The sequence below is a fragment of the Podarcis raffonei genome, chromosome 10 (assembly GCF_027172205.1).
Source record: "Podarcis raffonei isolate rPodRaf1 chromosome 10, rPodRaf1.pri, whole genome shotgun sequence".
Classification (NCBI taxonomy): domain Eukaryota; kingdom Metazoa; phylum Chordata; class Lepidosauria; order Squamata; family Lacertidae; genus Podarcis; species Podarcis raffonei.
This window is the reverse complement of record NC_070611.1, coordinates 2156234-2178940: the sequence shown is the minus strand read 5'-3', so window position 1 is coordinate 2178940 and position 22707 is coordinate 2156234. Positions and strand designations below refer to the sequence as shown.

Genomic DNA, 22707 nt, shown 5'->3' with positions numbered 1-22707 from the left:
CTTAAGAATACAGTTTTGTTGCAGGAAGAATCCTCGCATAACAGCTTCGCTTGCATCCCAAACTACATTAATATCAGTACCTTTATTTAAATTTAATTCAAAATATGTGTTTAAGTGTTTTTTATCTAGAATCTCTGTATTGTCTAGCAAGCTGTCATTCATTCTCCACCTTCGCGTTGTTAAATCTTTACTCTTCCATTCCATTACAGTGGCATTATGATCTGACAGTGTCTTTGGTAAAATTTCAGCTTTCACCACTCTTGTGGTTAATTCTCAAAACTCTTAGCAAACTTTCCCCAGGCCTTTTTATAACATAAGCCATTTCAGTATTTTTCACTGTACAAAGAGAGAAGCAGAACAACATACAAGCAAGCTGGCAGGGGCAAAAGTAGATTAGAAGATTAATTAAATAAACATTTGACATTGATAATGTTAGAATGAAGTAGGGGCGGAGCTTTGCCGTATGTGATGCATATAATGAATATATAATGAATCTCATTCTGACAATACAACCAGGAAGTGTGTGTGTGTGTGGGGGGTCATGTCTTATGATTCGACTCATGAAAGGCGGCTCAGTTCCACATAGGCTCTTCAGGAGGCAAGATCTCAGTGAGGCTTCTGGACTCGGACAAGGCTTCGTCAGATCAAGGCCTCCAATCGAAACACTCAGGTATTTTGATATTATTACTATTACTACTTGGATTGTGCTCTCAACATTCTTCTAGACAGACACTATTGTAAATTCATAAACAGTTCCTTATTATAGAGAACAACTATGCATGCAGAACACATTTTTGAGCAGCCATTTTGTGTAGAGACTCGATTAGCCTCTAATATATGTACTGTAACAGAAGATACTAAAAAGAACTTTAAAATTGGCCACGACCATTTTGTCATGGAGGACAAATCCTGATCACCACTATGATAATAGGGATGTGCTCAGCCCCTTCAGTTATGCTTTCCGTGATGGAGAGAGAGAAGGAGAAATCAAAAATAAGACACTTCAGACTTTAAGGCAGAGCTTTCCAAACTTTTCATGTTGGTGACACACTTTTTAGACATGCATCGTTTTGCGACACAGTAATTCAGTTTTACTAGCAAGCAGGAGGCTCAACTACCCCCTTTCCAGCCCCAGGATGAGCGCAGGGAGCATTCAAGTGACACACCTGCACACTGCGGCCGACACACCAACACGTCTGACACATGGTTTGGAAAGCTCTGCTTTGAGGTGTGGACTCTTCAGCATCTTCATCAGAGCTTGGTTCTTTATTTTTCACTTAACAAATTGGAAACTTAATTAGACATAAGATAAATTGCACATAGCCTCATATTCACAAAATTCCATGCCTTTAACTTCCTGGTGTGTTGCAGCTTGAGAGAAGCCGGACTTTACACATGTTCATGGGAGCCAAGGGGGAGGCTGAGGTCCCTTTGGCCCCCCCAATAACATATTTGAGGGGGCTGCGGCCTCCCAAGTGGATGGGCATTGCCCTTCAAATGGTGTGCATCATGTGCCGCATCTTGTGGCTGATGATGCGGGGCGGGGTTCACCTGCCCCCCTTTATTTGTTGGCCCCCCTGCGCGTGTTAAAAGAGTATTTTCGTTCCTTGTGTAGCAGTAATAATTAAACAGTGTCCGTACTGGTCTGGAACCCATTTTCCGGGATGCCGCCGCCGCCGCCGCCGCCACCTGAGCAGGCGCACCTGCCTGGCCCTTGGGGGGTCTTGCGCTAGACTGTCTCAGCCCCCCAGGCCGCAGCCTCGGGCTCCTCTCTCCGAAACTGGGGGGGGGGCGATGCTGCTGCTTCTTCTGGCGCCCCGGCGCCGCTCTCCTTTCGCCCGGCGACGCCTCTCTTCTCTCCCGCAGAGCCGCGAGAGCCACGCCGCCCGCTCTCCTCGCCATGGCCGGCGCCCCCGCCTCGCTCCGGCTGCGCGCCCTGCTGCGCCCCGTCCTGCGCGCCGGCGCCTCCTCGCCGCGCCCCGTATCCTTTGGGCCGAGCGGGCAGCCGGGAGGAGAAGCTCCTCGTCCGGTCCGGGAGGGCGGGAGGGCGGGCGGGCGGGCAAGGTTGGCTGACATTTCTTACCGTTGGAATCCCGGTTTAGCAACTCCCTTTAGCTTTGTGTAGAGTATTATGCCTTCAGTGGTTGGACATGCAGAATGCCAGCCTAGATATTTTATACATTGGGAGATAAGTTGGAAGCGGGTTGACAAGCCAGAGAGGCAGTGGGGGGGCCAAGGCCGAGTCTGCCTCCTGCTGCTTCGCTTCCGCGGGGGGGGGGCTCCTCCAGGCTTCCCGGGGGGGGGGGCGAGTGGTTCTGTGCTTGTCCTGCACTTTCTAGCCAAGGTCTGAGCGGTTGTGCCTTTGCCTCACTGCTTTCCCCGGTAAACTTGCTCTTTGGCAACAAATTGGAACAGACGGCAATCTGCAGAAAACCAAATTCAGCCCGATTCAGCCCAAAATATCAAGTTTCCTGGTGAAAAGTGGCAGGGCAGACAGAGGTGTGGATAAGCCCTCAGACTTGCCTTTGCCCCACAGCTTCCCCCCAGGAAAACCTGATCTTTACAGCTGAATTGGAGCAAACAGCAATCAGGTTTGCTCTGATTTATCACTAGAAAGTGGCTTTTCCTAATGAAAGTGACAGGACAAGGGCAAACTGCTCAGCCCTGTGCCTAAAAAGCTTGGAACAAGCAGAAAACTGCTCAGCCCCATGATTTCTCGGCGCGCGACAAGCACAAGCCTGTCGCTCTTCTCTTCTTGCACTGCCATTTCCACACGCGTTAATAAGCACCAGGTTCCCAGCTCTCCAGGTTGCGTTTACTGGATACTTTCTTTGCCCCAGAAAGTCCTCAGACGCCATTGTGGCCGTATATCTATATCTATATATCTACATTTCAAGTATCAAATAATGCAGTACAACCCAATACAAGGGAAAAGGAAAGAGCAGAGCTTTGGTCTGTTCCAGTAAAACAATTACATCAGCCATGTCTCTCTTTGAAAAGTGTCTTGTCAAAGGTTTCCATGAAGCACGGTGGTCTATATCTGGTTCTGTCATTGCTGTATAAGAAATAAAACCTGTCTAAATAGCTTAAAGAATTGTCTGCGTCTTTCTACAAGCTCAAAGCTTACAGGTTCCATGACTGCCAAGTCCCAAAATGCCAATACCAGACTTCCATAAGGTCAGAGTCCCAAGTTCTCCAGAATCTAGTTGTTGTGAGTTTTGTTGAAATAATTAATGATGTGATTAAGCCCTGGTGGTCCATTCCAAGGCTATGATGCTCTTCACTGTAATATTGTAAACATGCCATTTGACTTTGACATTCTTTTTATAAAAGTTTTTTATATTAATACAAATAAACTCATTTATACAGAAGGGTATTTAATGCATCACACAGAGGCAGTTTTGCCAGTATTTGTGGCTTCCAGCAGTTTCCATTTTTGTTTTGTAGATTTTTCATTTCAGTGTTATATCACTGGTATTTTTTATTAATTTTCTTGGAAGACACCACTTTGTGTTTGGCAATTGTTTTCCATCTGGTGTTTCTGCTGATATTTAGAAAGTGCCAATATGGAAGGCACTATTGTAAAAATATTTGCTTTCCTCAAATAGTTTTCCATTTGCCATTATAAGTTGCCACCTGGGTGAACTTTGGAGTTTAATAAAAACTTAACAGAGTTTTGATAACAAACATTGATTGTTTTAACTCTAATATTCAGTATACAGAGTTTAGAATGCAGTCTATGAGTTACATTAAAATGCCCCCTTCCTATGCAGTTAACTTGCATCGGAGGAGGGAACCATTGATACAAAAGCTTGGTTATAAATATGAATAATAATTTAAGCTTAATATAGTATATTTACTCCACCATATCAATAGTTATTATGATTCAGAATCAATTCTGAGTTTTTATATCACACAATAATATATAATAATCTAAATAAAACAAATGTAAGTTCCTTAACATGTGCTCCAGACACGATTTCCTACTTCAGCCCAATTTACTACAGTGAAATACCGAACTCAATACCAGTAGGTGACGACTTAAATTATTTCTTCTATTAAAAAATAGATATGTTATGTTGATGGTGGCAATGAAAGGAAACCATGTTTAATTTCCTTAGAATTCCATCCTTGGATGTGGCGAACCTTTGATAATTTGAGGTGCATTAACCATCAAATTGCTGCCTCACCAGAGTCCTGCGGAATTTGCTATTCTGAAGCAGTAAGCTTATGGGCATGGTTGCATCTGTGTATTTGTGGATTAGTAGAAACTTTTGTGCCTCTATTCTCAAGAAGCAAACAGCAAACTAACTTTTGTGCTGACTTCATGGAAATAAATACCTTCATGGTACTGCAGATTTTGAACTTCAGGGACCCCCTCCCACATGGACCTGCCTGTTTTCCCTAGAGCTCCTCTGTGCTGCAGGAGACCCCGGGGTGTGTTGTGGGTTGCATAAGAGTTCCCAGGGAGCGCTTATTTCCTAGACTTCATCCTTGCCCTGTGAACTTATCCACTGTATGTTCCTATCTCTGCAGTTACACCTTAGATAATAATGTTCTAAGCCCAGAGCAAAGGGATTTCTATGAGGAGAACGGCTATCTCGTCATAAAAAATCTGGTCTCGGATGAGGATGTTGAACATTTCAGGTAAACTGTAGCCATGTGTCCTAATCACATATAGTGAGATTGTCTAAAACAAGTATCTTCAACCTTTTCAGACCCAGAACTCACTTTTCACCCAAACATGCATTCAGGACCCATTTCTTAATCTCTTTTTCCATATCTTTGCAGGGTGGTAGTGCTCTTGTTTCAACCCCCCTTGGGTCAGTCTTGACCCCCCCCCGTGGTACTTGACCCCACCTCCAGTGGTTTAAAGCACACTGGTTGCAGTCCAGAGGTCTCTCTTGAGGTGTGCCCAAGAGCTTGTGTTTGCCAAGCAAGACCTGAAGGCCACAAGAAGGGCCCCACTCCAAATGAAAATTCCCTCTGGATTTACAAGAACATCCAGCCATTTGATACGAGGCATAATTCACTTCTCACTTATAAATATACACTCAAAGCCTCACAGAGAATGAGTTATGTGGATCTCTAAATCTATGGATGATGGGTGGTATACAAATTTAATGAATTAAAAAAAATTATTACCCATGATTTTGCACAGTAGAAGTATCCAGTTTGATTTGATTTAATTTAATTTACAAAGGCAATAACCATGGTTAAACAGCATAGCAAACTTTGCCATGAATAACTTTTTTTGAATTCTCTCCTCAGAAATGAGTTCATGAAGATCTGCAGACAGGAAGTGATTGTCCCTGGTCTGACGGTCATGAGAGATGTTTCAGCTTCCAAGTTGGAGTTTGTTCTAGATCATAAAACAGTTTCCAAAATACAGGATTTCCAGCAACATGAGAAGCTCTTCAGATATTGTAGATTACCTCAGGTTAAAAAAGGGAGCAGCCACGGGGAAGACCTGTACGAAATAGGAAACTTCATTAATTACCGTATTTTTTGCTCTATAACACGCACCCGACCACAACACGCACGTAGTTTTTAGAGGAGGAAAACAAGGAAAAAAAATATTCTAAGCAAAACAGTGGATGTATGAGTTTTGTGGTTCATGCTGTGGCCACAGACATGTGATCTGACAGTGAATTTGGGGTAGCCCAATGCAAAAATCCTGAGGATCCATGTGGATCCATGCTTTGTAACCACGTTTTTGCACCACTGCGGCCCCAGGCAACAGTGGGTGCGTGATTTTTTTGGTGCAAGATGTAGCCATGGACATGCTATGTGGTCTGATGGTGAATTTGGGGTGACCCAGTGCAACAATCCTGAGTATCCATGTGGATCCGTGCTTTGTAACCACGTTTTAAGTGGGGAGGGAAGGAAAAGCACTCAAGGGACAAGGAGCACGCGTGGGGTGTGTGGAGAAGGATGCTGCTAATAATGAAGAAGAGGGGTATAAGGGAAAAGGCTCCTCTCCTCTCCCACTTTGCTTCTTTAAAGAAGCAGGCTCTGCTTTTCTCCCTCCTCCCCGCTCATCCCCGGCTTAGCGAGCTGAAAAACTTTGCTGCTATGTAGCGAGCTGAGTGGGGAGGAGAGAGGGACAGAGAGCCTGCTTGCTTTAAAGGAGCCAACCGGACAGGAGCCGCTTACACTGGTGTAAGAGGCTCCTCTCCTCTCCTCTCCCCTCCCACTTTGCTCCTTTAAAGCAAGCAGGCTCTCTGTCCCTCTCTCCTCCCCACTCAGCGGCTCTTCTCCCGCTTTGCTGTTTCAAAGCGAGCCACGGAGGAGGGAAGGAAGGGGAACCATGGATCCTCTGCTCACGACTGCAGCAGATCCCCCCGCCACCCGCAGGCATTCCCTCCATAACACGCACAGACATTTCCCCTTACTTTCTAGGAGGAAAAAAGTGAGTGTTATGGTGCAAAAAATACGGTAACTTGCTAGCATAGTAAGGCAGTCATTTTCTATCAGGAACAGCACAATATAACAAAGGTTAAGTGACACCAACAGTGAAATGATGCCAGAGATGCGGGAACAGGATGTCCCATGGCTCCATATTTTTTTATAAAAGTTGAAAGCAGCCAGAGTGTGAATTGAAAAAAACAAGCAACTTCCTCCTGGTACCAGAGTCTTTCCGTATTTCCCTCACCTCCTTAAACTAAATAAGAGATTTACACTGGGAATATGGCCTGGGAAGGAGCAAAGTATGACATCCATCACGTGGTGCTGCAGTCCTATTCAAAATACGTCCTCCTCACTTCCATATGGCTGCTTTTAACTTAAGGAAGCAATACTGCAGTAGATTTGATCTGCTATTTTGTCTCGTTCAATAGATGCTTTAAGCAGAGTATAACTTTTGCAGATTGTACCCAATGTCTAGTGAAATCAGGCATCTCTGCAGTGGTGATCACTGTGTGTGATATTTAACCAACTTTTGGTGCTAGCTCAAGCATTAGCATTAGCCCAAGGGAATTCCCCCCTCCCCCCCACATGTATCCTTTCCACCTCCAAATCTGGGGGGGAAACCCAGAACACATTTTGGGGAAGTGCAGAGGGCACTTCCTGATCAAGGAAAAACCCTTGCTCTAATGAAACATTCACCTTAGCTCTATGTTGACATGCTATTAATTGTCATGTTAAGTATAAATCAACATAAAGGGATTTAATTTTTTTAAATTAATCTCTGTGCTATAGGAATAGGTAGCTCCAGACAGTTTACTGCTGGATGGGAGTTTAATTCCTGTTCGTTTCAATGGGATATCTATAGATGTCTCTCAGCAGTGTATAGCACTGGTTGCTGTTTCAACACTGGTGTATTGATCATGCGTATTCACTTGAGTCTTGCCCATGAAATATAAGGGGTAATATATTTTTAGCATGTTTAAATATGCATCTCATGAGAAACTTTCTTCACCTTAGATATTGAAATATGTTGAATGCTTCACGGGACCAAACATCATGGCTATGCACGCCATGTTGATAAATAAGCCTCCGGATTCTGGTAAGAAATAATTGAATGGATGAAAATAAAATACTCTGTTCAAGAATGCTAGCATGTATGTAAATATTGTTGGACTTGCCCCTTTTTTTTTTTTTGCAAGGTCCTGTAGGTATACTTAGAGAATTAGCTACTGTGATGCAAGTCTAAACGAAGATGTATAGTTGTATACAACATGGTTCATTCTGATACACGTCTTGATTTAACTTCTCTCAGATTTTGTATTGGTACTCTCTAAATCAGAGGTGGGACCTTTCTTTTTCCTGTTTGCTGCTTTATTCCTTCTGGGTATAATCTGTGAGCATGGACAGAGCCAAAAGTGACTGTGCCACACTTTTCTCCCTTGGCATCCTCTCTTCCTCATTCCCCCCCTTTCTTGCAGTCCTCTGCCTGATTTCATTCTTTAAAAGGTTTTATTCATTTTCCACTGAATATCACATGTACAGCACATGTCGCAACATACCAACCACAGTGTCACAGAAGATCAGATCTTATTCCTGAGAGTTAGTCCAAATAGTCTCTCTACTATTTGGATTGTGGTGGGTTCCTATTACAATGTTGTTGCATATATTCAAGAAACATTTGCTAAGTGTTGTAGAAAAGGTAAGGACTCGGTTTTTCTTTATTTGCATGAATTTGGTAGGTTAGTTTTTCAGCAAAGGCTATTGTCCATATCCGGGAATACCAGGCTTCAATGTTTACAGAAACTGCAGAATGCTATTGCATAGCAATTTGAAATTTCTATACACACCACTAATAGGACAAATGCTGTTCCTTTTGAGGGTTAGAAGTGTTCAGAATCCCAAGTAATGCAAGTTTGGGAGAGATTTGTAGGTCCACTTTGAACATTAAACTCAGTTCTCCAAAAACTGAAGACCAAAAAGGTTTAAAAAAGGTAAAGGTACCCCTGCCTGTACGGGCCAGTCTTGACAGACTCTAGGGTTGTGCGCCCATCTCACTTAAGAGGCCGGGGGCCAGCGCTGTCCGAAGACACTTCCGGGTCACGTGGCCAGCGTGACGAAGCTGCAGCTGACGAGCCAGCACCAGCGCAGCACACGGAAACGCCGTTTACCTTCCCGCTATAAAGCGGTACCTATTTATCTACTTGCACTTGGGGGTGCTTTCGAACTGCTAGGTGGGCAGGAGCTGGGACCAAACGACGGGAGCTCACCCCGCCGTGGGGATTCAAACCGCCGACCATACGATCGGCAAGCCCTAGGCGCTGAGGTTTTTACCCACAGCGCCACCTAAAATGTTAAACCTCTTTACAAAACCACATGTATAGGAAGGACCCTGCAGCTCTTTTTGCTTCAGGCCCTCGTCAGCCGTATCAGTTCAGTTCCAGGGATTTTGGTGTCATTCCTCTCCATAGTAGAGGTTTGTGTGGGGAGGAAGAACTCCCTGAAGTGGGATATAGATCTTTTGAAGTCAGGGCATCAAGATAAGTGGGACACTCTCATGGGGCACTTGCGTTACCCGGCAGGAGGAACCTTGCAGAATGAGAAAATGTGTGTTTTTATCATTGTGGGCTGCTTTGAGGCCTAGACGGTGAAAAGTGGGATATAGAATCATAGAATCATAGAATCATAGAGTTGGAAGAGACCACAAAGGCCATCGAGTCCAACCCCCTGCCAAGCAGGAAACACCATCAGAGCACTCCTGACATATGGTTGTCAAGCCTCTGCTTAAAGACCTCCAAAGAAGGAGACTCCACCACACTCCTTGGCAGCAAATTCCACTGTCAAACAGCTCTTACTGTCAGGAAGTTCTTCCTAATGTTTAGGTGGAATCTTCTTTCTTGTAGTTTGGATCCATTGCTCCGTGTCCGCTTCCCTGGAGCAGCAGAAAACAACCTTTCTCCCTCCTCTATGTGACATCCTTTTATATATTTGAACATGGCTATCATATCACCCCTTAACCTCCTCTTCTCCAGGCTAAACATGCCCAGCTCCCTTAGCCGTTCCTCATAAGGCATCGTTTCCAGACCTTTGACCATTTGGGTTGCCCTCCTCTGGACATGTTCCAGTTTGTCAGTGTCCTTCTTGAACTGTGGTGCCCAGAACTGGACACAGTACTCCAGGTGAGGTCTGACCAGAGCAGAATACAGTGGCACTATTACTTCCCTTGATCTATATGCTATACTCCTATAAAAAATTTATATAAAATTTAAATTAAATTAAGATAGTAAAGTACCGGTATATGGAAAAGTAAGGAATCCTTGAGTCCCATCTCATCTGGGCCACTTTCAGGGCTGCTATTAGGAATAGAACTCTTCAGTTGTTGCTACCAGGTGTTCCAGTTTCCTGGGTTTTGGCACTTGGCAGCGACTAGAGCAGGGGTGTCTAAACTTTTTTCAAAGAGGGGCAGATTTGATGAGGTGAATATGTGTGAGGGCCGACCAAACTTTTTTTAGGATTGAAGTTGTTGAGCTTTTTTAAGATTTTACCCCAGGAAATAAACTGCCACAGGGCCCGGATTAAGCCAACCGGCGGGCCGGATTAGGCCCCTGAAACGGACTTTGGACATGCCTGGGCTAGAGTAACTCTGGTAAAGAGAGCAGAGGGAGGGTGGAACATGGTTGGGACTAGGAATTGCATGTAGCTATTTGAAACCCAACCCTTATGATGGCTGTCTCCTAGGATATCCCTTCATAATAATAATCTCTTAAATGTGAAATTAATCTTATATTTTGTGATGCAAATATGAGATAGAAATATTCTGAATAAAGTATCCTGCCTTACAGTAACAAAGCAAGCATGAAGGGCTTAATTGTGTCTTCCTAAATTACCTTCAAACTGCTAGCCTTGCTGTTGAATGTGAAGTTGGTTTCTCATGACTGTCTTCCCTCCCATTCATAAGTGACAACGCTGACTGCTGTTGGAAGGGCAGGGCTTTGTCTAATGCTAAAAGGAGAGAACAGAATTTCTGTCCAGAAGCTGCAGCCTCCGTATAAATGCCTGCACTTATATACAGACAAGTATATAACACCCTAAACAATAAGAGGGATTTTACATAGCGTTTCAGTGGAATTATGCTCCTGGCAAAACATTCTGCATTGTCACTATAATGTAATTTCACCAGCATGAATTCCTAGGTATTTGTGGTACATTGTATTGTCCACTTGAAATTAAATCCAAAATTTATAGGTCATTCCTGCCATGCCATCACTACAATAGATTGCAGGGCAGCAGCTGAAGAAGGAGCAAAAAGGGTTTTCTTGTGTGTGTGTTTCTGTTGTGGCTGATTAGCTGCTCTCTCTGTGCAAAGGTCAGAGGGGCAGGGTTTCTGTTGAGGCAGGTGATTAGCTGTGGGAGGAGCTTATCAGAGCTTGCAGGGCAGCGGCTGCAAGTTTGATCCATCTTTTAGATTTAGGGGAGCTAATCTCAGACGTTTGTTGGGGGAGACCTAGGTTTTTTTTGGGGGGAGTTATTTGTCCTGTCTTCACACTTTTTATGATGGAGGACCGCTGTAGCCACCCCCAACGACACGTTCTCAAGATGGAGGGTGAGGGAACAGCTGCAGTCGCCTGCGGTTCCTGCGCAATGTTTGCCATCTTGCCAAAGGTTGCAGGCAGCTTTACCTGCAGCAATTGCATGTTGATTGCCCTCTTAGAAGACAAAGTCCAGCAACTGGAGGAACGTGTAGCTACGCTCCAAAGAATTAGAGAGCTGGAGCTCTTCTTGGAAGCAACAGAGCACACCGTCTCCACCAAGGAGGAGACAGGGGACTCCCCTGAGAAGGAGGCTAGTTCACCAACACAGGAGCCAGATATATGGAGAAACGTGACTCAAAGAAGTAGGAGGCCCAGGGTTCGCTCTGATTGTTTAGAAATACACAATCGCTTTGAGGTCCTCTCCCCTAGCATGGAAGACGAAGAGCAGACTCCATTTGAGGATCTCTCCCTCATTACAGTCGATCAGGTATATGAAGACGAGCAGCAAAGTCAGTCCTCAGGGAATGTGCAGGCGACCTTGGAACGGACAGCTCACGGAAGAACCCCGACCAAACCTAAGAGGAGGCGTGTAGTGGTGATAGGGGATTCCCTACTGAGGGGAACAGAAGCAGTGATCTGTGGGCCTGACAAGATGTCTCGGGAAGTGTGCTGTCTCCCCGGGGCTAAGATTCAAGATGTAACTGAACGACTGCAAGGAATCATAAAACCCACTGACAAATACCCCTTCCTCTTGGTTCATGTGCGAACCAATGACACTGCAAGCAATAGCCTCCAGAAGATCAAAAGAGACTACGAGGCTCTGGGCAGGAAATTGAAGCAATTAAATGCACAAATTGTCATCTCATCTGTCCTCCCAGTTGAACAACGTGGCCCAGGGAGAGAGCGAAAAATAGTGGAAGTGAACAGCTGGCTTCGCAAATGGTGTAAACAGGAACGGTTTGGATTCTTAGATCACGGACTGCAGTTTCTTGAAGATGGACTTCTGGCAAGCGATGGGCTGCACCTCACAACGGTTGGGAGGAATGTTTTTGCCAAAAATCTCAGAAACCTCATCAGGAGGGCTTTAAACTGACTAATGTGGGGGAGGGAGACAGTGCTCCTGAAGGTAGGAGTCTATCAATTGATGAAGATGACCATCCCAATGTCATAGACCAAATGGAGCAAACAGCACACAGACCTAGTGGTGGGAGGAAAAAATCCTTAAATAAGAGACACGGGGGAATGATTAATGGACTTCAATGTCTGTACACTAATGCGCAAAGCATGGGAAATAAACAAGATGAGCTTGAGCTCTTGGTACAGCAAACTAAATATGACATAATAGGCATCACTGAAACCTGGTGGGATAAGTCCCACGATTGGAATGTAATAATGGAGGGATACAATCTATTTCAGAGAAACAGACCAGACTGGGAACAGTTATGGACCACAGGTATGAAGTTTACGGCATGTAATGCCTTAAAAGAGAATCTACTGAAAATGATCTACAGGTGGTACATAACACCAGTCAAGCTTGCAAAAATCTACCATTTGCCCGATAATAAATGCTGGAAATGTAATGAGACTGAAGGTACATTCTTTCACCTTTGGTGGACATGCCCAAGGATTAAGACTTTCTGGGAGATGATTTATAATGAAATGAAAAAGGTATTTAAATATACCTTCTTGAAGAAACCAGAGGCCTTTCTCCTGGGCATGGTCGGCCAATTGGTGCCAAAGAAGGATAGAACTTTCTTTATGTATGCTACAACAGCAGCAAGAATACTTATCGCAAAGCACTGGAAGACACAAGATTTACCCACCCGGGAAGAATGGCAGATGAAGTTGATGGACTACATGGAACTGGCGGAAATGACTGGCAGAATCCGAGACCAGGGAGAAGAGTTGGTGGAAGAAGATTGGAAAAAATTTAAAGTCTATTTACAGAAATACTGTAAAATTAATGAATGTTAGAAGGATGCTGGAATGAAGTTACATGGCTTTAGCAGAAATGTTATAAAGAATTAAGTAAAAATAGATTGTTAATGGGTCAAAGTGGAAAATTTAAGGTTAGATTTTGTTAAGATAAATTATAGAACAAAAATTGAGTAAGATGGAAAGGATTTGCTGAAACCGCTAATTGAATTAGAATACAAATAAGGGAGGTGTGAGGAGGTCGATGAAACAAGTAAATGAAAGACAAAGATATGGAAATATTGGATGTGCTTTTAATTGTTTTTCTTTTTCTTTTTGTTTTACTGTATTGTTTTTTGTTTTTTCCCTTTCCTATGTATTGTAAGGTATTGATTTGTTCTATTTAATTTTTCATTTTTTCTTTCTTCTTTTTTCTGTAATCTTTAAACCTTTAATAAATATTTTTTTTTTTTTAAAAAAAGAGAAACAGACCAGACAAGAAAGGAGGAGGAGTGGCGTTATATGTCAGGGATGTGTATACCTGTGAAGAGATCCAAGATTTAGAACCTCAAAGCCAAAGTGAGAGCATTTGGGTCAAAATTAAGGGAGAGAAGAATAACAGAGACCTCATTGTGGGAGTTTACTATAGATCCCCAAGCCAAACGGAGGACATAGATGATGCCTTCCTGGAACAGATGGCCAAGCATGCAAAAGGAAGGGAGATAGTAGTAATGGGGGACTTCAATTACCCGGATATTTGTTGGATGTCAAACTCAGCCAAGAGCATAAGGTCAAACAGATTCCTCACTGGCCTTGCAGACAACTTCATTGTCCAGAAAGTGGGAGAAGCAACAAGAGGAACAGCCATTTTAGATCTGGTCCTAACCAATGTTGATGACCTGGTTAGTGGGTAGAAGTGGAAGGATCATTAGGCGCGAGTGATCATGCTCTTCTGAAGTTTACTATACAGCGGAAAGGAGCAGCCAAGCATACTAGGACTCAATTTCTTGACTTTAAGAAAGCCGACTTTCTTAAAGGCACAAATACAAGATGGGTGACACCTGGCTTGAGAGCACTACATGTGAAAAGGATCTAGGAGTCTTGGTTGACCACAAACTTGACATGAGCCAACAGTGTGACGCGGCAGCTAAAAAAGCCAATGCAATTCTGGGCTGCATCAATAGGAGTATAGCATCTAGATCAAGGGAAGTAATAGTGCCACTGTATTCTGCTCTGGTCAGACCTCACCTGGAGTACTGTGTCCAGTTCTGGGCACCACAGTTCAAGAAGGACACTGACAAACTGGAACGTGTCCAGAGGAGGGCAACCCAAATGGTCAAAGGCCTGGAAACGATGCCTTATGAGGAACGGCTAAGGAAGCTGGGCATGTTTAGCCTGGAGAAGAGGAGGTTAAGGGGTGATATGATAGCCATGTTCAAATATATAAAAGGATGTCACATAGAGGAGGGAGAAAGGTTGTTTTCTGCTGCTCCAGAGAAGCGGACACGGAGCAATGGATCCAAACTACAAGAAAGAAGATTCCACCTAAACATTAGGAAGAACTTCCTGACAGTAAGAGCTGTTCGACAGTGGAATTTGCTGCCAAGGAGTGTGGTGGAGTCTCCTTCTTTGGAGGTCTTTAAGCAGAGGCTTGACAACCATATGTCAGGAGTGCTCTGATGGTGTTTCCTGCTTGGCAGGGGGTTGGACTCGATGGCCCTTGTGGTCTCTTCCAACTCTATGATTCTATGATTCTATTCTATGAGATGGATGTGTACAGCCATTGCCAGCTTAAATCCAGAAATATTAGTCCTGGTTCTAGTCTCTGAGTGCCAGTGAAGGTGTAGCCAAAACTGCACCACCTCTACATGAGAAGTATTGGAAGATTGTACTTCTATTTACTTAACTAATTCTGCATCTGTACTATGAAAGCTAATACAAATAATTTTTGCAGGAAAGAAGACCACTCGCCAACCGATGCACCAGGATTTGCACTACTTCTCATTCCGGCCTGCAGATCGCATTGTTTGTGCCTGGACTGCCATGGAGAAGATTGATCGCAGCAATGGATGCCTGGCAGTTTGGCCAGGAAGTCATAAGGGGTCTCTGAAACAGCATGATTATCCTGAGTGGGAGGTAATTTCTTTATGACTTCATCACAGGGAGGGATGGAGGATTTTTGTGACAAATAAGTGGAGAGTACCAGCAGGTACAGTACCCATGTGACCCGGAAGTGTCTTCGGACGGCGCCAGCTCACGGCCTCTAGAGCGAGATGAGCACGCAACCCTAGAGTCGGACACGACTAGCCAGTACGGGCAGGGGTACCTTTACCTTTACCAGCAGGTGGCGCTGTAGTCTTAACCACAGAGTCTAGGGCTTGCTGATCAGAAGGTCGGCGGTTCAAATCCCCGCAATGGGCTGAGCTCCTGGTGCTCAGTCCCTGCTCCTGCCCACCTAGAAGTTTGAAAGCATGTTAAAGTGCAAGTAGATATATAGGTACCACTCTGGCGGGAAGGTAAACGGCGTTTCCGTGTGCTGCTCTGGTTCACCAGAAGCGGCTTAGTCCTGCTGGCCACATGACCTGGAAGCTGTCTGCAGACAAACGCCAGCTCCTTCGGCCTATAGAGCGAGATGAGCGCTGCAACCCCAGAGTCGTCTGTGACTGGACCTAATAGTCAGGGGTCCCTTTACCTTTACCCTCATAAGAAATCAGAACAAGAACAGACCAGCCCACCCATGAGGTGAGATGAAGCAGTTCCTCAGTTGGTAGATCTCCAGCCTCCTTTTACTTCCCTGCCACCTTCAAGATTAGGAGCAGGGGCCTGTGGAGAAGGAGGTGGCAGCAGCAGCAGCAGCAGCAGGGGGCTGTGACAGAGGAGGCAGGGGGCTGCAGGTAAGATTTTCATGTAATGCAATTTCCCATATACTACTCCATCATAGAGACAATGTTCTCCATCTTTGGGCAGTCAATATACATGCAACAATAAGAAGGTAATGTAGCGAATCTTTTCATTTTATCTTTTTATTCTCTTCCTTAGAAAAGGATACCAAAGTGGGGGACAATACAATATTTTCTTTTAGCATCTTATTTATTTCACCAAATAAACGTTCTCTATTTCAGTGCCACCAGTTGTGGGGGGGGGGGCATGGACTCAAATGGCTTAAACTAATTAGACAGGATCCTGGGCAATAGGCTTCTCAAATGGAAGCCAGAACATCCATGTTTGGTTGCAGCAGGCACCTCCATACCAGATGCAAGGGGGAAAGGGGGCAGGAGAGCCATCAGCTTCACATTCAGCATGTGAGCTTCTGAAGGGACATCGCTGTCCACTGTTCACTGTTCAGCTGGATCAGGCCTTGGTCTCACCCAACTAAATAGACCTAATATTTATAAATCAGTTCTAAAAGTTTTTGAAGTGTGGAGGTTTCAAAAGATTAAGTTCTTTAGGATAAAGAAGATAATTCAATGCATTGAACTTCCAGGGTGGTGTAAACAAGATGTACCATGGAGTGCGTGATTATGATAAAACTATTCCAAGGGTTCACCTTGCTGTGGAGAAAGGAGACACAGTGTTCTTCCATCCCTTGCTAATCCATGGCTCTGGAATGAACAGGACTGAAGGGTTTCGTAAGGTAAGATGCTATTTGAGGTTGCAGGTATTAAACACCTAACCCCCCCCTTCAGTTAAAGTCAAGGCTTTCCCATGTTTGAGCTATTAATATCAAAACCTGAAGTTGTGCCTTATTATTTCTATGTTTCTTTGTTTGAGGGCTGGAGGTGAGGGGTAAAACCTATCCTTCATATGGGATGCATGCCTTTGCAGAAATGCATTTACAAATGAAAATAAATAAGTTATATTGGTCTTTTTATGCAGACAATTTCTTGTCATTACGCAAGTTCTGAGTGCCACTATATTGACATGAAAGGTACAATTCAAGAGAACATGGAGAAAGAAGCAGTAGATGTTGCAAGAGCCAAGCATGGTACAGACTCACCTATCACCTTGATGGTATGTATTATTGTTTCCCCTCCCCTATTAAAGTTTGGAAAAAGATATATAAAGTTAATATCAAATACCCAATATATTTTTGGAATATAAAAGATAAACTAAAAACACAAAGAAAAAGAGGAAAAGAAAAATGAGAGAAAGAGAAAGAAAAAAGAGGAAAGAAAAAATAAACAAAGGAGAAACTTCCAGGGGAGCGATGGTGGCCGATGGACTATCTCCATCAGCTCATCTGTCTGTGGTAGTTGTGTGGTGTTTGATGATAGACACCAATATTGGCTTTCAGCTTCCCTTCAGAAAAGGAGCTGGTGAGATTGGCAGAGAGAAGTCTTCTTGGAGGCCCTGACTTTGAGGAAATTTCACCTTGCCCAAATGATACAACAGCCAATATGGACACTGGATCCACAAAACACCTCCCTTTCTTAATTATTTTTGGAATAAAATAATTTACAACTTAAGTGAGTTTCTTCATCCGCCAGTGAAAACTTACATCCCGTGAGCCATCTACTTTCTACAACTTAGAAGGGAGGAGGACTGCTGTTTAAGCTGCTGAGTGAAGACAAAAGGCTTGATTTATGGTCTGAGATAAGAAAGATTTAAGCAGACAAAGGAGTTTCTGTGTTAAGTTCTAAGTGGATTATATTTATTTATTTATTTATTTATTTATTTATTTATTTTCTTGACAAAAGTGTGCCTAAGAATATAAAAGCTATTTTGCCAGCTGAAATTTCCTCTGTGAGAATGGAATCGGTTTATTTTAAATGGGCTACATTTATTGATGCTGCAGCCAGAACAAGATACCTGGGGAAGCTGTCCTGTGGCTGAAGTTTTGATGAGAGCAGTAAAGAGACAGAAAGGGCTGACATTCTTAATAAGCGAAGCAGAAACAGCTGGTGAAAATAGAAGTTGGCTTTAAAAGAAAGACGGTTTGTTTTTATACTCCGAATACTCAGCACGCCAGGCAGCAAGAAAAAGGCAGCAGAGGAAATAAAAACATTTTTTGATACCTTTTGACCCTTTTGACATTTTTCAGCAGATGATGGCAGAGCAAACAAAATCTCTTAAATTAGAAATGAATGAAATTAAAAACAATATGGACCATTTGAATACAAATAGATGAAAAGCTGGCAAGATTTAGAAGGAACACTTAATAAAATAGAAGAATCCTATACACAGTTGTCTGTAGAAATAAAGTGTAGACTTTGGTGTCAGGGGCTGGTCTGACTCATATGCCAGAGACTGCTCTGACTCTGAAGATGAAGGAATGCAGACACAGACAGAGCAGCCTCTGACAGAAGAAGAAGGGGAGAGTTTGCCCCCCCTTCCTTCAACTTTCCCAGCAGCCGATTGAGAGACGGCACAGTCGGGGGAAGAGCTAGATAACTCTGAGTCAGAAGCTAGGCAACCAGGAGGGAGCCACTGCTTGGGAGACTCTTCCTTTGAGAGCGGTGGGGACCTCCTTCCCTCCCCTTGCACTAGGAGGTCTGAAAGGGTGAAGTCTCAACAGAAGCACCGGGGTGGGAGAGCGGGGCAGTGGAAGGGGTGGGGATGCAGAGGGACCAACTGAGATCCTGAAGGAGGGTGGCTCCATGCCTCTGTGTAAATAAAATAGACTATAAACCTGTCAGAGGCTCGTTGATTCTTATCGGAAGCTTCCAGAGAGAAAGGGAAACTCCTGTACCTGCCAGCATATCTCACATCTGGAAAGTAGAAGTGAAGCTACAAACAGATGGAAAGATATTTGGAGAATTTGGCATTAATGGAGTTGAGAGACAAAGAGATCTGCCTACAATTCAGAGAGATTCCAGAAGAGGAGGGTGAAGATATTAGGGATAAAATCATTACCGTAATTCCCTGGCATACTTTTTGAAAAAGGATGTGCTTGATATGGAGGCAGAAATGGACAAAATCTACAAAATTAATACAGTGGTACCTCAGTTTAAGAACTTAATTCATTCTGGAGGTCCGTTCTTAACCTGAAACTGTTCTTAACGTGAAGCACCACTTTAGCTAATGGGGCCTCCTGCTGCCGCCGCGCCGCTGGAGCACGATTTCTGTTCTCATCCTGAAGCAAAGTTCTTAACCTGAAGCACTATTTCTGGGTTAGCGGAGTCTGTAACCTGAAGCGTCTGTAACCTGAAGTGTAGGTAACCCGAGGTACCACTGTACACGTTTTGCAAAATTAAGAAAAGTTCCAAGAGATGTTTTGGTCCCATTTGCTAGAAGGAAAACTAGAGACCCTCAGTAATATTTTGAGACCAAGTTGAAAATTGATGATATAGATGTGATTGAATTGAAAGAAATTCCACTGAGGGTACTGCAAAAAAGAAAAAGGCTACTATTTTTTGACAAATAACTTTAGCAGAAAAGAATTCAATCAAGATGGGACATACAGGAGGGAGTGATTTTTATCTTTAAACAACAAAGATTTCAACTTGATTCAGTACAGAAAGCAAGAGACTTTGTGGAGAAATTTAAATTTGAAATGGAAGAAATACAAATGGATGAGACTGAAGAAACAGAAATGGGAGCTGTAGATATGACAAAATAACCCTCTCAGCTATGGATTACAAGTACTTAACATGGAATATAAATGGAGCAAATATTGCTCAAAAGAGAAAAAATATATTTCTTTTTTAAAAAATCTAATTTGTTTACAAGAAACACATATTAGGGAAAAGGATATAAAATATTTGACAAAAAAAGAATTTGGTGAGGAATTGATCTCTGCAGGATTGGGGGGGAGGGGGAATGGAGTTCTTTTGCCCAAAACTGATAATCTCTGATGAACAATGTAGATATGTTGGGGTGGAAGTCACTATCCAAGGCTGTAAAAAAAGTAATCAACATTTTATATAGGACTTGTGGGCTTGTGGTTGATGGACTTTTCATATGAAAACTGACTGGGATAGAGTGGTCTTTCCAATGCAGGACAGAACTTCAAAGAAAAATATTAAAACTTCCCAGGATAAAGTACCTAAGGTTTTCTTTGAAATGATGGATAATTTGGAACTTTTTGACATCTAAAAATATAAATATTTCTCTGAAAGACACAGATGCTTCTCAAGAAAAATATGATTTGGTTAACTAAGACACTGGCAACTCCATAGACATATTACCAAAGACTTCCTTAGATTACAATTCAGTAATTATGACTTTTAAAAAGAAAACTGGTTTCTTTAGCCAGAGGCTTAATGAAACGCTACCACAAGAAGAAACAGTTGTGGAAGGCTGCAAGCATAAGCTGAAACAATTGTTTGAGAATAACTTAGACAAGGACAGGAATATAAATGGTTTGGGATGCCAATAAAGCTTTCATCAGAGGTTATTTCATACAACATAATTTTTTAATCCTAAGAAAGAGACTGGGCAGAGAAAACTACAGAAAACTGTCCAAGATTAGACTAAAAGAAAAATAGTTCGAATGATCTCCAACTGAAATAAATACTACTAGGCAAATCAACATGCTGCAAAGACAGTTGTCTATCTTAACAATGCAGAAGAAGGAAATGAAACTGAATTATGCTAAACCAAAAATAAATTGAATTTACTTACAAACTGGGGAAATGTTTGGTGTATAAACTGTGGAAAGAGAAAGAGAGGAAAGTGATATTGAAGTGGCAAAAAGGAAATGCTGCAATAACAGATAAGACAAATTTGGGGGGGGGAGTATTTCATCAATATTATTCTAAGTTGTATAAAGGTCAAGCAGTTTCCTAAAAAAAAATTGTTTGTGAACATCCTACATCAAAAACTTTTCACGTCATACGTCTGACATAGTGGTATTGGGAATAATTATTCCATTGGTGGTAGCCTACTCAGTCATGTACTTTGGTGTTGAGCAGGTCTGATCCTGATCTCTCTCCCAGCTTCTACATAGCATATTACAATTCTTTCTACCACACCACACCATTGGGGGACAAGCACTAGGCATGCTGAGTGATTTGTGTTGCTGGCAGTGAACTGAGGGTTTTCTGCCCTTCAGTTCAGCAGTAAAGAGTGTGTTTTCATAGGGAAAGTGGTAAGAAAATGGGGGGAAAGTTGTCAGACCTGGAAAGGTCAGGCCTGTGGCTAGAAATCTGGAGCAAAAGTGTGGATGAGCCCTCAGTTCAGAAGCAAAGCTTCATGCAGAACCAAAACATCTGGGTGGGGTTTGCTTCCTTCCATATGCAACTGCTTGTATGTGCAGCGGGAATGAACTTGCGCACAAAACAAGGTTCTTTTCTGTCCTTAGGATATTTGGATCATGCGAAGTCGTCTTGTTAAAGGAGAGCGAATAAATCTATAGAATCTTATCCAGATGCCACAGACTTAGAAAATGATGTGCTGCCTTCCATGATCCTTTGGTTGGATGTGTTCAGAATTTTTCTTGCACTGAATATTTTTCAATTACTATGCAGTAAAACAGTTCTGAGGTATGTTTATATTTGATAATGATGCTTAAGTGAGAATTCTAGTAGTAGTAGTAGTAGTAGTAGTAGTAGTAGTAGTAGTAGTAGTCTCTTAAGCTTAAGCCAAGAAATAGTATTCTCTATGAAATTGAATATCAATATACATATCAAGGCTTTGAGATTAGACCACTGAAGAAGCCCGGAAAACTACCTTGGGCGTGTGCTACCTGCAAGCCCCAGAAAAAGGGCCCCATCGGGGGCGAACAACGGCCTCTTGATCACTTGGACTGCCAGGGCGAAACAGGTGCAAAACGCCGGCACCCTGTCGTCTACTACTTCATTAACTTCCATCTCCAACTCCAGTAGCATCTCTCCGTATTGTGAACAACACCAAACTTACCTTTTGTTGGTATCTTAATGAACTTACCTAAAGACTGAGTTAAGCACCTGAAAAATCCATTGAAATCAGACATTAAGTTCATCTTAGGTTGGGTAGTTTGCAAGTCTCTGTGGCTTTGTACAAGGTTTTGTATTTTTCTCAGAAGATTGATAAAGAATGTATAATCATTTTATTAATTATTGTGTGTATATTAGTCACCAACGTGTTGCATGAGTCGTACTATTTCTATCAGCAGCACAGGTTGCATTTTTCTAGCATAGGTGAGAATTCTAGGCACACCTCCTTGGACAGGCCTACTGTTCTGAGTAAACAATATTCTTAAGTTCAAGAACAGTTTTAACTATTTTAATTGATGCACTTCATGATCTATATCCAGTATTGAATGGTAGACAGCTGTATGATTCAACAAGGCACTGAAACAGCTGCCTTTATGCAGTGATTCAGAATGTTCAAGCCATATCCTGTATTCTTAGTAGCGTAGCATTATTTTCTCCAAACTGGGTGAATAAATGAACAAAATGGCAAATGCAGTTCCTTGTAAGTTAAAGGAATATACTTTGGGGCAAAAATAACTAAATAGGAACTTCACGTATGCTGGTGGACTTCTGACTAATCAGGAAAGGGCTCTCCATTTCCGATTGCCCCATCTCAAAAGGCTGTGGCAGAGTTGGGAGCAGTGTAGAAAAGCCCCCCCCCCCCATGGCCAGAAGGCCATCTTGTGTGGTCTCCTCTCATGTTCTCCTCTGAACAGAGCTTGGCTCAGCCTCCAGCAGCATATTGAACCAGTCAAGAAAACAGGCTTCTGCACCAATGGAATGCACCAATGACATACTCAGGCTCTGCAGCGGAATGAAGCCCCTTGGGAGGTGGTGGACGCTCCTTCCACAGAGGTTTTTAAGCAGAGGTGGGATGGCCATCTCTCATGTATGATCTAGTTGAGATTCCTGCCTTGCAGGGGCTGGACTAGATGACCCTTGAGGTTCCTTCCAATTCTACAATTCTATGATTCTGTGCTTTGGTACTCAGCCTTATAAAACTCGGCCTAAAAGCGTTGTAC

General features: G+C 43.0%; 1 protein-coding gene and 1 long non-coding RNA gene across 2 annotated transcripts; both read left to right on the top strand.

The window, feature by feature from the left end:
• Positions 1–1921: 1921 nt before the first annotated feature.
• Positions 1922–21194, top strand: LOC128422147 (phytanoyl-CoA dioxygenase, peroxisomal-like). The gene is made up of 9 exons (XM_053405759.1): positions 1922–1981; positions 3974–4029; positions 4537–4647; positions 5272–5440; positions 7426–7507; positions 14806–14987; positions 16336–16485; positions 16728–16862; positions 21094–21194. The coding sequence occupies exons 4-9, from the start codon at positions 5282–5284 to the stop codon at positions 21145–21147; spliced, it is 762 nt and encodes a 253-aa protein (XP_053261734.1). The 5' UTR covers positions 1922–1981; positions 3974–4029; positions 4537–4647; positions 5272–5281; the 3' UTR covers positions 21148–21194.
• Positions 21195–21197: 3 nt separating this feature from the next.
• On the top strand, positions 21198–22310 carry LOC128422149 (uncharacterized). The gene is made up of 2 exons (XR_008332437.1): positions 21198–21303; positions 21911–22310. It is a non-coding gene; the product is annotated as an uncharacterized LOC128422149 (long non-coding RNA).
• Positions 22311–22707: the final 397 nt, after the last annotated feature.

Excerpts from the sequence above, each read along its gene's own strand:
- LOC128422147 (XM_053405759.1), top strand. The coding sequence starts at position 5,282 with ATGAAGATCTGCAGACAGGAAGTGATTGTCCCTGGTCTGACGGTCATG. Across the intron at positions 7,508-14,805 it reads AAATAAGCCTCCGGATTCTG|GAAAGAAGACCACTCGCCAA; the intron begins GTAAGAAATAAT and ends TAATTTTTGCAG. Across the intron at positions 16,486-16,727 it reads GGACTGAAGGGTTTCGTAAG|ACAATTTCTTGTCATTACGC; the intron begins GTAAGATGCTAT and ends CTTTTTATGCAG.